Here is a 15,823-nt window from a genome sequence, read left to right as displayed (position 1 = left end):
TAATTTTTATTTCTTCTTCTTTCTGCTGCAAATGAGCGCACATGCAATTTGTATGGTAAACTTCTTGCGGGTGACTATTTTTAATAATAATCCCAGTCTCACGTGAGAACTCCGGTCTTGCACGCGTGACCTCGCGCTGTTTCCTTTGCGTCACTTCTCGCGTGCGTTTGGTTGTGAGACGTAGTTTGCGGACCGGGAAAAAGTTATCGGCGATTCTTCTTACGGTAAAGTCATGCAGTATGAAGACCCCTGTCGCCAATCGATCATGCAGTGTGAAACAGCAGCGACTGAACGCTTCCCCTGATAATCACGCAGTGTGAAACCACAGGTGACCCGACTAATTTGAAAATCATACAGTCTGAACTCGGCATAAGTGTCAGTATAATTCTAAGGTGACTGTCATCAATGCAATATTATTCACTGGCAGAGCATTTGTCTCCTCCTCTTTTAAAACAGCCAATGGGCCTTATGCCCAGCTGCACCACCTCCTGAACCCCAGCCAGCTCCCCGCTTCCCGTCCGCCACCACTAGACAAACTGATCAATCCAGGTGTGCCCGACCTCAGTAGTCACAACAACAATAATCAGACACACCTGGATTAATCAGCCCGTCCAACAATGGAAGACAGGAAACAAGGAGCCGGCTGAAGCCCAGGAAGCAGCGCAGCCGGGCACAAAGCCCACTATATTTTGCTTCACAGTTTGGAATCTTTTAATGCATTTCAAATACAACATTTACAATAAAAGACAAACTCAGAGAGGCTTACATATAGAAATAAAGCCTACTACAATCTTTTATGTACTGATATACAGGGCTGGAAATGGGAGAAATCATACATGTACTATAAGTACAATATAAGAGTCTTACATGCATGTACATTTGTAGATTTTCTTATAGAATTTTGGTGATTTTGTTTTAATTCAATTTGATAAGTCAACCCAAAATACTTTACAATAAACACAAATCCCAAAACAACAACAACATGTTTTTTCAGCCTGATGACAGAAAGAGAACTTAGGAGAAATACTATTATTAAACTTAGCAAGTTTGAAATTTACTGGGTAGCAATTATGAAAAGAGAGACTTCTAAGAGAGACTTTTTGAAGTCAGAAATCTCCCCATATTATATTACTAAACTTACAGGTAAAGAAAGCTGATTTTTTTTAAAAAATGCACATAAAGTAACTTTAGGCCCAAACTTTTCTAAAAGTTTGACTATCAGAAATTGCCCTCAAAACTACAGCATACTATTTTGGAGGATAATCTAAAATTACCTAGAATTTTAAGAACAAGTCTGAAATTATAAGATGTATTTTATTAAGATAAGTCTGCCTCTCATAAAACCTGACAGTAATCCATAATATCGTCCAGAACAAATAAAAAATGTTTTAATAAAAAAATCATTGCTAATATTTTGTAATCATTATTTAGAAGGCTTACAGGTCACCAGTTTTCGAACTAGCGGCCCTTTTTAGGTTTCTTCACATCATCTGACGGGCATAATGTCATAAAACTGTTGATCTGTATTGGCGGATTTGAGAGACTATGGGGCGGTTTCCCGGACAGGGATTAGACTAGTCCTAGACTTAAACACTTTTAAGAGCTCTCCAAACTGAAAACAACTTGCCCTTACATATCTTAAAATACATCAGTGCCCTTTGTTTTTCCTCAAAATGCACACAGGTAATGTTTTTAGTAAGGCATGTTTGTTAAAACTAGTTATATTTCCTAATTAAACTAAGGCCTAGTCCTGGATTAAGCTAATCCTGGTCCGGGAAACCGCCCTTAGAAGTTTTAGAATTTCTAGATTGTATATATCCTTACAACATAGAGTGATTCCAGAAGAACTGAGACAATATTTGTACAATGATTAATGAAAAAAAAACGTGCATTTCACCCCCTCAATCTTCAAACAAACTGCTTGGACATTGTGTACTTAGTTGTTTTTCCACATAACAGAAAAGAACAAAGTTTTTTTTTATTGTAATACACAAAATATTCCTATATTGTGAATATGCAATGGGACAGAAAGCACAAATCTATGTTATGTGATATTTATTAGGGTCAAATGGTAAACCAAAACATTCAAGGCGAAGTCGATTCTTCAGTCTTTTTTTGTCAATCCGTTTTTTAAATAAGCCGTTAAAATGTTATCCCTCCCTATAGACCTTATTACTCTGATATAAAATTGTGTGGCTCATTTACAAATATTAATACATTTACGAGTTTCCCTTGAATTGCACCCTCGTAGAGAATAGAGACAAATTACTGCCTGACAGCTACAGTTTTGAATACATTATAGATTGAGTGCCCAGTATTGCTGGTGAACTTACAACACACAACTCAAATCAACATTATTATATGTTAGAACCCGCACACGTACAATAAATCCTTTTTCCTGATGTGTGTACAGATGGGTAATATGTGTTGCCCCTTTAATTTAGAAATTTTGCTAAAACTTTTCATCCTACCATTTTATAACCAATTCAAGCAGTATTAGTAAAATAATTTAAGATGTTAGCAACTACAGGTCTCATCACAACCTAAATCATAATGTAAAAGACCTACACTACAAAACAAATGTTATCGAACACTCAAGACAACAAATCATTTTTATAGGTTAAGTGTTTTTACACATGGAATAGAGTAAGTGAAACAACATTAGATGGAAGCATATAATCAGGGGTGTCAAAAAAACATCTCTCCAACTTTTTACAAATTAAAAAATAAAGAAAATCCCAGCTAAAGAACAGAAGCAAAGACATTAAATAATTATTTTGATAAATTTACACGATATGAAAAAGATGGTTGCTTATGACTTTCGATTTAAGTGTACAATAAAAGAAAGTGGAGAACAAAAACATCCAGGGAAGTAGTTTGGGCATGTGAGCAAATCGAGAGCATGTGGCTGTAATCCAGGAGTATCTTACATTACTTCACCTTTTCATATTACTTCTAGTATGAATCTAAACATTGACATTACAATCACCATCTCAATACAGAAAGGTGCAAGCATGCAAGATCTCGCTTCATTTTTGTCTTTGGCTTGTCAAATCAACAGTGACTCTTGTGTATTGAAAGCAGTATGGGGGTACATTAAAATCGCATCTCAGTAACTAATGACAATCTTACATTTTATGTTTACAAGAGATTGTAACAAGAACAGAGCTCAGAATGTCCATGCATCATTACACAACAGATGTTCAACAAACCCTGAATTTACAAGATTTAAAGAAATAATTCACAACCTCATTTTACACAGAATTACAAAAATCTTTACAGAGATGCTACAGCACTCCCATGGCCGTCTGTGCAGGCACACCCTAAACGGATTCGAGCAAACATGATTTTGTAAAAACATGAAATGAAGTCTTAAAAATTTAGATAAACAAGTATTCCATGTTACAAAATGAATACGCGAACATTTAAATTGAACAAAAAGGAAGTATGTTTCTCCTGCACCTTTGCGTTAATACAATTAGCTAAAAGCTTTATTAATCGTGTCCAAAAAGAACAAAGACGTTCCTGAAACCTCAGGTATATTTCAAGGCCACAGGAGAATCTTATCTATATATGAAGAATACCTTTTATCACTAGGTGTTATGAGATAAAATATCTTTTATATTCGATTAACACGAAGTCTCAATTCCTGAAACCTTTCTTGTAAAAATAAACGTAAAGCATAGCCGTACTGACAGAAGAAAAATAATAGAAAACAGCTTCAGAAGAAAACGCCATACAAAGAGTGCAGCATGTTACTTTCTACACACTTTGAGGTGTCGGCTAAACTGAGACTGCTGAACACATCGAAAAATACATTTAATCGGTTTCAGAACTAGACAATTAAAGTCCCCTAAATGCAGTACTTTATAAAAGAAAACAGCAAGAAATGTCCTGGGGCCTAAAAATAACAAACAAAAAAAAAGACGAGAGGATTTCTTTCAGATTAATGGTCTGAGTATAATGTACAGTGGGCTGAATGCAGCCCTTTCAACAACCCCTGAAACTGGTTTATAATAGTGAGTCCCACTGGGCAGATGCCACACTGAAACGGGGTTTAATGATTGGACTGAAGGATTAATCAGCCACATTTGTACTTATTTATATCCCTGCTGATTCCAGGCCTGCCCGTAGACACCATAAGTGGGCATCTGCCACCCGTTGGGCACATATTGACCCATCTGCTGACCGTTGCCGTATGACTGGCCCCACTGTCCGTAAGCCTGGGGTGCATATGTAGGTTTACTCTGCTGTGGATGGTAGAAACAAACAATTAGTATGTTTAGAGGCATCATGTTAAATGCAAAAGGGCATAGGAGATACATAAGCAGTGCCTAAATAAACGGGTACCTGGGCCATCTGCATCTGTTGCATTGATCTCATGTCAGCCGTTTCTTTCCCCCAGTAGCATTTCACAATGTGACCCTCGATGCAGGTGCCATTTACAGACACGATGGCATGGGCAGCACCCTCGTGAGTGTCAAACCTGGAAAAAGCAACATGACATTTTTTTAATAAGGCCAAACATAGATGAATGGTTCTGGGTGCAGACAAATAAAATAGCACACCTCACAAATGAGTAGCCTTTCTCTGGGAAAACCCTGATCTCCATTATCTGCCCGAATGGGGAGAAAGTCTGTCTCATCAGCTGATCTACAGCATAGAAGAAAAACACATTTAAAATGTCACACCTTGCATATAAGATTCATCATTACTAATGTTATTACAATATTGACTTTTCAGATTGCATTTCTTGTCACTGTGGATGAAATGGGACATTTGTACAAACCTGAAAGACCAGAAGCAATCCCACCACAATACACAGTGCAGTTACTAGGACTCGACTGGTTCAGAACCTCCTCATAGGACAGGTGTTTGCTGCTACCTGTACAAAAGCAAAGTAACAATTTTTGTAGAAATTATGACTTGGCAATATAATCACAACATGCTTTTTGTCCTTATAAGCAATAGATGGCACAGAAAACATGTCCGCTTGGATTTTTCTACATAGTCTGTTTGTTTAAAATGTTTGTTTCTCTGATACAAGGAAAAACAAGCAATTTCAAAGCAATACATGAATAAATTAAGAGTTTGGTTCCAAAACGCGATAAACGCCACTCCTCCTTTTCTGCAGAATGCAATAAATCCGCTCAACAAATCATAGCGCACCATTCCACGCATTGTAAACAACAATGGCGGCACGTTGATACACGGAATCCTAGCAGTGTTTCCCATACATTGATTTACTTGTGGCGCACCGCCACGGAATCAACACTGGCCGCCACAAATAGATTTTTCAAGATCCCCATTTACATTTATAGTTTACGGTTTAAAAACGTCTTAATTCATTGTTGCAAGCACCCAGCGCGCCCCCTCCCTTTCTCTAATGTTGCATGCAGCGCGCGCCCCTCTCTCTCACATAACAGTGAAAAGGTGGCGGTTATTTCAATATCCGTTCCTCTGTATACTTTCCTTTTCGCGTAAACGTCAACAGTCACAGATTTACTGACAGAGAAGACGGCCGAGTTCATCATGACTTGACGAAAGGTTAGCATTAGTGTTTCCCACACACACCCCCGTTCTCTCCCTCTCTATGACGCGGTATGAATGCGCACGTGATTTGTAGTAACTTTGTGTAACAGTTACTGTGTGGGTGATTCTCACGAAACCATTGAAACACCACGGCACTAATGATTTTAGCTTTAAAATGTGTAATATAGTAACATTAAAAAGCATCAGAATTAACACAATACTGTGTTCTACCTTGCACAATGTGTGATTTCAACATAAGAATTTATAATTGTAAATTTTATCTAATTTTCTGCTGAAATTCTCATTACCGCAATGTGTCCGGCTGTGTTTGAACATGCGTTATTTTGTAATTTAATCAAATTAACACAAAAATATTAAGAAAAAAAAAATGGATGTTTTGCTAGACTACTTTAGATGACAGAAAAAATATTTACTGAATATTCATGTATAATAATAATGAAGAAAAATTAGGAAAATTATGTGTCCATGCCTGATGTTCTCATCCTCCGCAACACTTTTTGAGAACAGTTTAAGCACACATACAGAATTTTAATAAAGTTTGATTTTGAGTGACCAAGCACATGGACCAGTTACTTCAAGATGGCTACCAGGTAAGTTCATTTTTTAGAGTTAATTTGAAATATTGTCTTGTCAGAATGCTTACACGACATTTTGATTATCATTGCCGCAACAGATGCTTATTAAATGTTAATTTAATTAATAGAAGCATAATACTTTGATTTTAAATGCATGTGCAGAATCTCCAAATTATGTTCTTTCAGGTTTGTCATGTCATTTTGAAAATATGTCAGTGTTGATGTTTTCTGACTGTTGCGGTAATGAGATTTTTTAGGACTAATTTTTTAAATTATGTTAGAAAAAGTGTTAAATGATAAGTAAAAGTTTTTTAATTAATGTTCCCATTTACTCCAGACTTTGTTTTTCAATGTTTGGTGGGGAAAAAAAAGTAAATTTAAGCAATTTTTACATTTTCATGCTTGACATTTTTAAAACCAAGTTTTCGTGAGAATCACCCGCGTATTCTCTCATATTTCTGAATTTGCACCCAATTGTCTGCACTATACGCGACAATAAAACTCACATTAAAATGAAAAAGGGCTCATAACAAGACATTGATGAGAAGAGCAACAGCAGTAAGACTTCAAATGTATGGTGATTTATAGACCAGCTGTAAATATACACACACATTTCGTAATTTCCTGTTATTTTGCGGGTTTCTTTCAAATATAAAAGCGGCACGCTTAAGCATTTACTTGCGTTCTAGGCGAAAAAACAAGTCAGTGGCAAGTCAGTTCCTGAATAACACGACACAAACTTTAAAAAGTCAAATTCACTTCTCAGAGCCACAGAACTGTTCCTGAAACTGACATTCTCCCCAAACTGAAATTAAACAGTGTTTCGAGTTTTTCTCGTCTGTGTCATGTTGATATTAGGAAGCAAGGTAACGTGCACATGACGACGAGAGAGGTGACCTGCTGGGCAATCGAGTTACCCCTCCCACTTCTGAATGTTTTACTGAGATTTCTAATCCCGTCCGAATTGACCATCAATATTACAGACGTCCTGTGGTAAAATTACATTACGCCATCTACAACAGTAAAACTAATCCCATCCGAATAGGGCAATAGTCTACTTATTTTATGTCTGACAACAGAACTGATATGTAAAAAAAAATAGCAATCAGTTGTGTTAAAATGCAATATAACGTGAAAGATCAAAGAGTAGAAGTGAAACGTATTTCAGGTGCCAACACTCGGTCAAACGCAAACACGTGATGACGTCACGTATATGCTAATTAGCGTGTGACGTCATCGCCGCCACAAGTATCTCAAAATCCTGTGGGAAACACTGCCTAGTTCTCCTCATCTTGTACTTCGTGATCAACAAACAAACAAAAAAAAATATGACTTTTGATGGCACTGATAAACCTGTGGTGGTTTTCTGTGACGGGGAAGAAATGTAAGCCATCAAAATTGAATAATTTACGCGAAAGGCACTCGGGAGGGGAGACAGAAAAATTGGGACAATGCCCCAAATATAACCGCAGCAATGACAGTGTTATTAATATGCAAAGTAAGTGTTTTGATTAATGCCATTAATGTTTTTTTAATCAGTGTATACCACTAGTCAACTAAATGAATATAACATGGCAAAGATGAATGCACATTTATATATTGATTCAATAGATTCAACATTTTGGGAAAAAAATTGTCATGATTTATTGCATTTTGGGGAAAAAATAATCAGTTTTTATAATAAATCTTTGAAAATGAAATTATGGATTTGAATTTTTTATGTTTTTGTAACCTAAAGATGCTATGTGAACGTTTTTAACAGAAAAGAGTGTTTTTCATTTTGTCACTTTCTATAGAAAACACGTTTTTACCGAAATTAATCAAAATGGATTGATTGCGTTTTGGAAACAAACTCTTCAAATATTTTCCGAAGAACATTTAGGCTGTCCTACTTAATAAAAGAAACACAACACTAGTCACAGTTAAACTGACTTACCTTCATTGGTTGGTTTGGGAGCGGATGGCTTTCTTGTGGCCCAGTTTGTTCTGATCTGTCTGCCTCCCAGCCACTGGCCAGCCATTTGCTGAATGGCACCCTCAGCATCCCATCAGCGGCAACAAAACACATTACACTGTGACTAATAACAACAAAGCACATTCAGATTATTATGCTACACAGCTTATGTCGTTGTGTATCCAAATACATTTTTAAACAATCAACATGCAAAATCTTACCCATTTATTAATGAAGGAGATAAAGCCGTATCCTTTAGATTTTCCGGTGGCCAGATCCTTCACCACACGAGCATCACTGTACAAAACACATTATACCATAAAAATACAGCAGCAGTGAGTTTTTAATACTACTCAAAATGCACATTAAGCCACTTACGATATCTTTCCAAATGGAGCAAAGGCCGCTCTGACATCATCCGTCGAGATTTCTGGACTCAAGTCACCAACAAAGACGTGGAAGTGATCTACAATAATAATTTAAGAGGAAACATTAAAGGCATCCCAAACCACACAGAAATAATGTTAATGTTCATGTTAAACCCAGTGCACACACTTTAGTTTGCATCCTCTTACGACACTTACTGCTTGTGTCTTTCTTCTGACTGCTTGGCGTCGAAGCCCAGTTAACTTTCATGTCCTGTAAGAAACAGCAATACAGAGACATGGCAGAGTGAGAAAAATAATCATACAAAAGAGTGACCTGAGCCGCATTACATGATGAGTCTCCAACACTGAAGCAATAATCTGACAACAAATATGGTGACCCTTCAGTTCAAAGAGATAAAGGGGAATATGAAAACAAATGAGATTCTGGAATTATTTTCTACATAGTAAAAAAAGTCTAAATAGCAAAAGACTTACAACAGAGTGACAATATCAACTTGTATTACTCCACAAATGCTCCTTCAATACCTGTTGAGGATAAAATATTTGCACTAAATATGTTTTCGGCAAGGCTTTTCTAAACTTGAAGGCCTGGCCAGGCAAATCATTAGGCAAAGATAAAGCAAGGCTAGATATTGAAAAGAGGTACGTGATGAAGGACTGGCAATAAGAAAGATCTACCTTTACACAAACACATTTTAACATGCTTTGTGACTAGGTCTGGGGGGTACATAGAGTTTTGGTAATAGACAGTTTCATCAGACGCACATGTATGGTAGTGGTCGAAACTTTACTTCCGGTCTCTGTTTGTTTAATGGTCTGACTAGTGGCTAAAATATACTCTGGAACAAATACCTCAACAATGTTTTGGTTTCCTAAAGACGAGGGGAGACGGCGATCATGAATCACCACTATGTGAAGGGAGGTTTGGCAGCCAATTAACATTGTACATTATATTATGTGTATTATAGTGCACATTTTACACTGCAACGTTAGCTCAGTGTCGTTTTTAAACACTTTAGCTATGAATATGAACTAAGGTAATCTACTTGTTGTTTATTTAGCTTGTTATCAGAAATAAACTACTTTTTGTTGGACTTGGGTTGTTATCGATTCTTAGCAAAGTTTACCGGAAGTTGCGTGTGTTCCACGAAAGCCGTTTGTTTATGTTGTTACTGCTAAAACCGTCTATAGCTGTGTTTTTTACCAGTGGGATAAAGGATTAGACAATATTGTTTATATTGGTACGGTCTTATATGACTCAACTTTGCAACAAAAATGTTCACAGAGTTCAGATGTAAGATTTCCAACCAGCTCACATGTTGTGCAGCTGTAAACTTTAAAACAGGGAGGGAAACCCCATCTTTTTCATTATACAATTTTTATCACACGAGGCTTTGACTTGCATATAAACATTTATTTAACTTTGTAGAAAATGACAAGATATTAATTATATACCGTAATTCAGTGGTTCTCAATTTTTTCAGCATGCAGCCCCCTTTGTGTACAGTGCATTCCTTTGCACAAAAGTGAATAAAAAGTCAGCATTGATTCAGTTTGTTGTAAAAGACCTCATGTCACCTTTCCAACCCTGTCCCTGGAGGCACACAAACTGTGCACGTTTTGAATGTCTCCCACATCTGACCCCATCATTTCCCAACTTGAAATCTCTACTGAGCTAATGAGTGGATTCAAGTGTGTTTAAATAGGAAGAGTTGAAAAATGTGTAGTGTTGGTGTGCCTCCAGGGACAATCATCAAACACACCTTAACCAGCTAATCAAGGTGTACAATAGGGCTGTAACAGTGATGAAACTTATCCACCATTTAATCGACGCGTGACAAAGCTGGTGATACCGGTATCACTGGGTGCGGGTAAATAGATAAATGCCCATGCGCATTTTACTTTCATTTTTGCGTTAGCTGCAGTTTTTTATGAGGTACTTGAGTTGAACCGCTTATAAATCCATGTGCAGCCGTGAGCCTTTAACTTTCACTTTGAAATAAGCAGCAATGCACTTAAATAAATAAAGTGCTTAAAGTGAGCTGGTGCGCGCTTGTACTTGTGACATGTTGTCCGAATGGAAGCACACCTGTACCAAGCTTTAGGAGCGCGTTTTGGACGAAGCATCAGGACAATTTTGGGACTTTTCTCCATTTCAAGTGCTGCTTGAATGGTGGGTTCATTATTATTCTTAATGAGAAACACAACAACAAAACAATGAGGAATTCACCTACATTAAACAGAAACCTTTATTAACAAAACACTACTGTACAGGATTACTACAATTACAGGCAGCCGTTTTGGGATTAGGATTAAACTCTGGCGTTTACCACCATCAAGTTGTATAGCAAGATCCAAAAGATCAAAAATATTTAATGCCATAAATAAACGGTTTTTCAAATGGTTGAGGAGATGAATGTCTTTAAAAAAAAGTACAGCTAAAGAGCAACTTACCTGTAAGCACAACAACACTACCATTCCAAAACCTATTCAGTGTCACATCTTAAAGGATTAGTCCATTTTCTTAAAAATAATTTACTCACCACCATGCCATCCAAAATGTTGATGTCTTTCTTTGTTCAGTCCAGAAGAAATTATGTTTTTTGAGGAGCACATTTCAGGATTTTTCTCATTTTAATGGACCCCAATACTTAACAGTTTTAAAGCAGTTTAAAATTGCAGTTTTGATGATGATCCCAAACGAGGCATAAGGGTCTTATCTAGCGAAACGATTGTCATTTTTGGGAAAAAAAAAAGAAATATGTACTTCTCTTCTTCTGCCAGCTGTGTGATATGCCAGGGCGACCTCACGTAATGACGTAGAAAGGTCACGTGTTACATATATGAAACGCACATTTGCGGACCATTTCAAACAATAAACTGACACAAAGACATTAATTAGTATCATTCCACATACAACAACGTCAGAACGGTTTCGCATACGTCATCCGTGACCTCTTGAAATATTACGTGAGGTCACACTGGCGCGTCACACAACCAGAGGAAGACGAGATGTTGTGGTTTAAAAGTGCATATTTTTTATTTTTCTTGCAAAAAAAAGGACAATAATTTCGCTAGACAAGACCCCTACGCCTCGCCTGGGATCATTTAGAGTCCTTTGAAATGGCAAACCTAAACTGCATAAAAACTGCTAAGTGTTGGGGTCCACCAAAATAAGAATAATCCTGGAATGTTTTCATCAAAAAACTTAAGTTCTTCTTGAACAAAGAAAGACATCAACATCCTAGACCACATGGTGGTAAGCAAATTATCTGGATTTTTTAAAGAAAATGGACTAATCCTTAATAGATGTGCATGTTTAGGGCCTATAGTCTTCAAACCATACCCACTCAACTCTTAAAGGAATAGTCTACTCATTTTCAATATTAAAATATGTTATTACCTTAACTAAGAACTGTTGATACATCCCTCTATCATCTGTGTGCGTGCACGTAAGCGCTGGAGCGCGCTGCGATGCTTCGATAGCATTTAGCTTAGCCCCATTCATTCAATGCTACCATTAAGAGATAAAATTAGAAGTGACCAAACACATCAACGTTATTCCTATTTAAGACGAGTAGTTATACGAGCAAGTTTGGTGGTACAAAATAAAACGTAGCACTTTTCTAAGCGGATTTAAAAGAGGAACTATATTTTATGGCGTAATAGCAATTTTGGGAGTACTTCGACTCGGCGCAGTAACACCCTCTCGCTCCCATTATGAGAGTGAGAAGAGAAGCGGACTTTTCAGGCGAGTCGAAGTGCTATTACGCCATAAAATATAGTTCCTCTCCCAAATCCGCCCAGAAAAGCGCTACGTTTTATTTTGTACCACCAAACTTGCTCGTATAACTACTCGTCTTAAATAGGAAAAATGTTGATGTGTTTGGTCACTTCTAACTTTATCTCTGTTTGATACCATTGAATGAATGGGGCTAAGCTAAATGCTATCGAAGCGTCGCAGCGCGCTCCAGCGCTTACGTGCACGCACACAGACGACAGAGGGATGTACCAACAATTCCTAGTCAAGACAATAACATACTTCAACATTGAAAATCAGTAGACCACTCCTTTAAAGTGATATTCCGGTAAATAATAAAAAAATACCTCATGAATTACTCACCCTCAACCCAACCATCCGAGATACATATGTCCATTATCTTTTAGATTAACACAATTTGAGTTTTAAGCTACAGTTAGCATAGGACATAGCGTACGATGCAAAGTGACAAATGTGGAGGGAGGCACAGAGACGACACCAAAACAAAACACCAGTCACTAATAAGATGTCTTAATCAAGGATTTTAAAAAGGAAGAAGATATCAATATAAGACAAGAAAATATTAAGTTATCATAGGGATGGGCAATATAAAAGATATGCAATATAAACGATACAAAATTGACATACGATAGAGATTTTAAATCTATTGCACTCTCGTGATAATGCGTGTTGATGACGCAATCTACCCGCGAACTTTAGAGCCACGAGCTGCAGCCGACTCAACATGGATGAAAGCGTCAGCGAAACAGAGGAACTTGTGAAAAAGACTGATGCAACATCTATTATTTGGATTTAAGCCGTCCAACAACCAGCAGGAAAATATACTCTGTAGAGCAGGGGTGTCCAATACGGCAATGCTGGTAGATCGCACTTAAGTTAACTGCTGCTCCACGCGCGAAATTGGCATTATGGTCTAGTAATTGTGAAACATGCAGTATATATATGCAGTATAGTCCTCACAAGCATTTAAAGTGTTTAGTGTTATAAAAATAATTAACTGTGTTTTTTAGCAGATAGATCTTGTCGCTTTATCATTTTAAAAGTAGATCACCACACAAAAAAGTCTGGACACCCTTGCTGTAGAGTGTGTCAGGCAAAAGTTCCAGCTAAGAGAGGTAACAAGACTAATCTGGCCATAACGAATGGCTTTTCTAAGGGTCTATATAACCTGTTCTGAAATGAGTCTATTAAAATGATTATATCGCAATACATATCGCTATCGCAAGAGGCTGCAATGTATAACGCAATATGGATTTTAGGCCATATCGCCCATCCCTAAGCTATCACAATCTGTAGCTAAAACCACCCAAGACGCATGGTTCTCGCGAGAGTCCATTCTTACTTATCATAGGCTACGCTACTCTCTGGTAAATACGCATTAGTCACTACTGGAAGTAGTTATTATAGTTTATAAAGCCGTGTGAATAACTTCTGTGAAGGATGGATGCACTATTTTGGGTTTTCTGCCATAATAAACAGGGCTCAACATAAAGGACAGCCCGGTGGCACGGGGCCACCATGAGAGCCGTGTGGGCCAGTAAACAGTATTGCTTTCTCTTTCAGATGTACACAATTTATCTCAGATGTCTCGAGGTTGAGTAAATCATGAAGCAAATTTCATTTTTTACTGAACTATCCCTTTAAGCCCCGTTTACACCTGGTATTAGGATGTTTTTTGGTTGATCGAATCAGAAGTTGTCGATGCTAAACACAGGTGTAAACTGGGTGTGAGACGTTTTGAGCTCTTCCACTTGTGATTTGATAGACCAAAACGCATCTTAATACCAGGTGTAAATGTGCTTTTAGCATGCGTGTAGGTACATCTTACCTTTCCTAAAATCTTCCTGCCATTCATAGCAGCCAGAGCTGCAGCAGCGTGTCTGTTCTCATAGAACTCCACAAAGCAGTATGGGTCATTGCCAGCCGTCTGAAAAACACAAGGGGACATGGGTTCGATTTTAGGGAAGACATACTGATAAAAAAAAAATGTATAGCTTAAATGCACTACAAGTATGCACTTGTACCAAATGAATGCCATTTAAAGTGTATTTAATTGGTTGAGCAATTTGTTTGCAGTGCAAAAGTCAATCCCAGATCCAAGAGAACACAGATACTAATAAAATAAAAACTATTGATTAAACTTTTTTGGATTAAAGCATCTGCCTGATGCGTAAATGTAAGATAATATGGGAAGATAATATGGCAATTCCCTTCACTACATGAAAAGTGTGTTAAGTGTTCATTAGTTTCAAAACTCACATCAATGATCATTTTACAGCTTTTGCAAGGACCGATCTGGGAGAACACTTGCAGGATGAGGGCCTCCGTTACGTCCCTGGAGAGGTTCCCGACATACCTAAAATCAAGGAAGAACACGGGAAACTGTGAACGACTGGCATTGCGTCGGGTTTTCCCTCAATCTCTCAAGCCAACAGCGCATTCCGCGGGGTTTCGTTTCTGCCACGTTTTCAGCGCACGGTAGCGAGTAGCTAACGTGATCCAACAGCTCATCTGTGAGCATAACCACACACTGCGAACACATCTTTCTGATTTAACCTCTAAAACCAGAGTAAAGACTAATAAAGGCCCCGTTGGTAATTTAATAAAGGCCCCATTGAGAATTTAAAAACATTTAGCCTTTCCTTCTAGTCATTAGCCCTCTTGGGTAACGGCAACCCAATGTTACAAACGGAAATGGCTAAGAAACTAGAGCCTCTTACACGCTGTTATTACTACAAATAGACACAGATAAGCTATCGACGCGGGTTAATCTCGATAGATTTATATCAGGCTCAGAAAAAAACGCGCCATTCTTCAGTGTTATGTCTGCTGGGCTCGCCTCATATGTTTGTCCGGACATTTGGCGTTTGTATAGCCGGCTTGTGCTACAAGGACTGTAAGGATGAAAGTCCATTTAGCTTTCACACAATATTCAATTCACAATAGCAATAATAAACAGGCTTATGGTCTTGATCTTATTATGTGAAGTGTGGGGCACGCGATCTCAGCGCCGCTTTAATAAGCGTGTTTAAACACGAGTTTGGTTTCGGTAAGCGGCCGACTAAACTACAGCTGCACTTACAATGTCTTGGGCTGGTCCTCGTCCATCATCATCATGCTGGTGAGATAATGTCAAAACTTCGATAAAAAAAATGTGTCTGTTTTAAGGCTCGAACTGATAAAGCCTGTAAGATTTTAACTTGTTAGTTAACGCGAATTTACTGGAATAACTTCCTCTGACGTTACTCATGAAACGTCATCGCATGGCGTTGCAAGCGTTCTTCTTCAGCTGCTGATCCGCTCAGACAAAGACAAGCGACTGCCCTCTTTCGGGTCAGATTATAAACACTTCTGTTGTTAGTTGAACGTTTTTTGGTGCTTAAAAATGCTTTCTGTACTGTAGCCCTTTAGCACTGCGATTTAAGCACCCACAAATTTGACCCAATAATCCCATAATGATATATATTTAATAAATATAGACTGTCCTTAAAATGATGAGAGAGTTGATCATACATGGAAGTTGAACTGTGTACTTATTATTTAAAACCATGTTTTTATAAAACAAATCTAA

General features: G+C 37.7%; 1 protein-coding gene across 1 annotated transcript; it reads right to left on the bottom strand.

The window, feature by feature from the left end:
- Positions 1–2,594: 2,594 nt before the first annotated feature.
- On the bottom strand, positions 2,595–15,557 carry tia1l (cytotoxic granule-associated RNA binding protein 1, like). Its single transcript, XM_073861128.1, has 11 exons — positions 15,335–15,557; positions 14,512–14,608; positions 14,081–14,179; positions 8,667–8,721; positions 8,461–8,548; positions 8,308–8,379; positions 8,065–8,177; positions 4,790–4,885; positions 4,569–4,653; positions 4,351–4,486; positions 2,595–4,250 (listed from the first exon to the last, which is right to left on the bottom strand). The coding sequence occupies exons 1-11, from the start codon at positions 15,367–15,369 to the stop codon at positions 4,098–4,100; spliced, it is 1,029 nt and encodes a 342-aa protein (XP_073717229.1). The 5' UTR covers positions 15,370–15,557; the 3' UTR covers positions 2,595–4,097.
- Between the last annotated feature and the right edge of the window lie 266 nt (positions 15,558–15,823).

The sequence above is a fragment of the Misgurnus anguillicaudatus genome, chromosome 22 (genome assembly GCF_027580225.2).
Source record: "Misgurnus anguillicaudatus chromosome 22, ASM2758022v2, whole genome shotgun sequence".
Lineage (NCBI taxonomy): Eukaryota > Metazoa > Chordata > Actinopteri > Cypriniformes > Cobitidae > Misgurnus > Misgurnus anguillicaudatus.
This window is presented reverse-complemented; position numbering and strand designations above follow the sequence as displayed.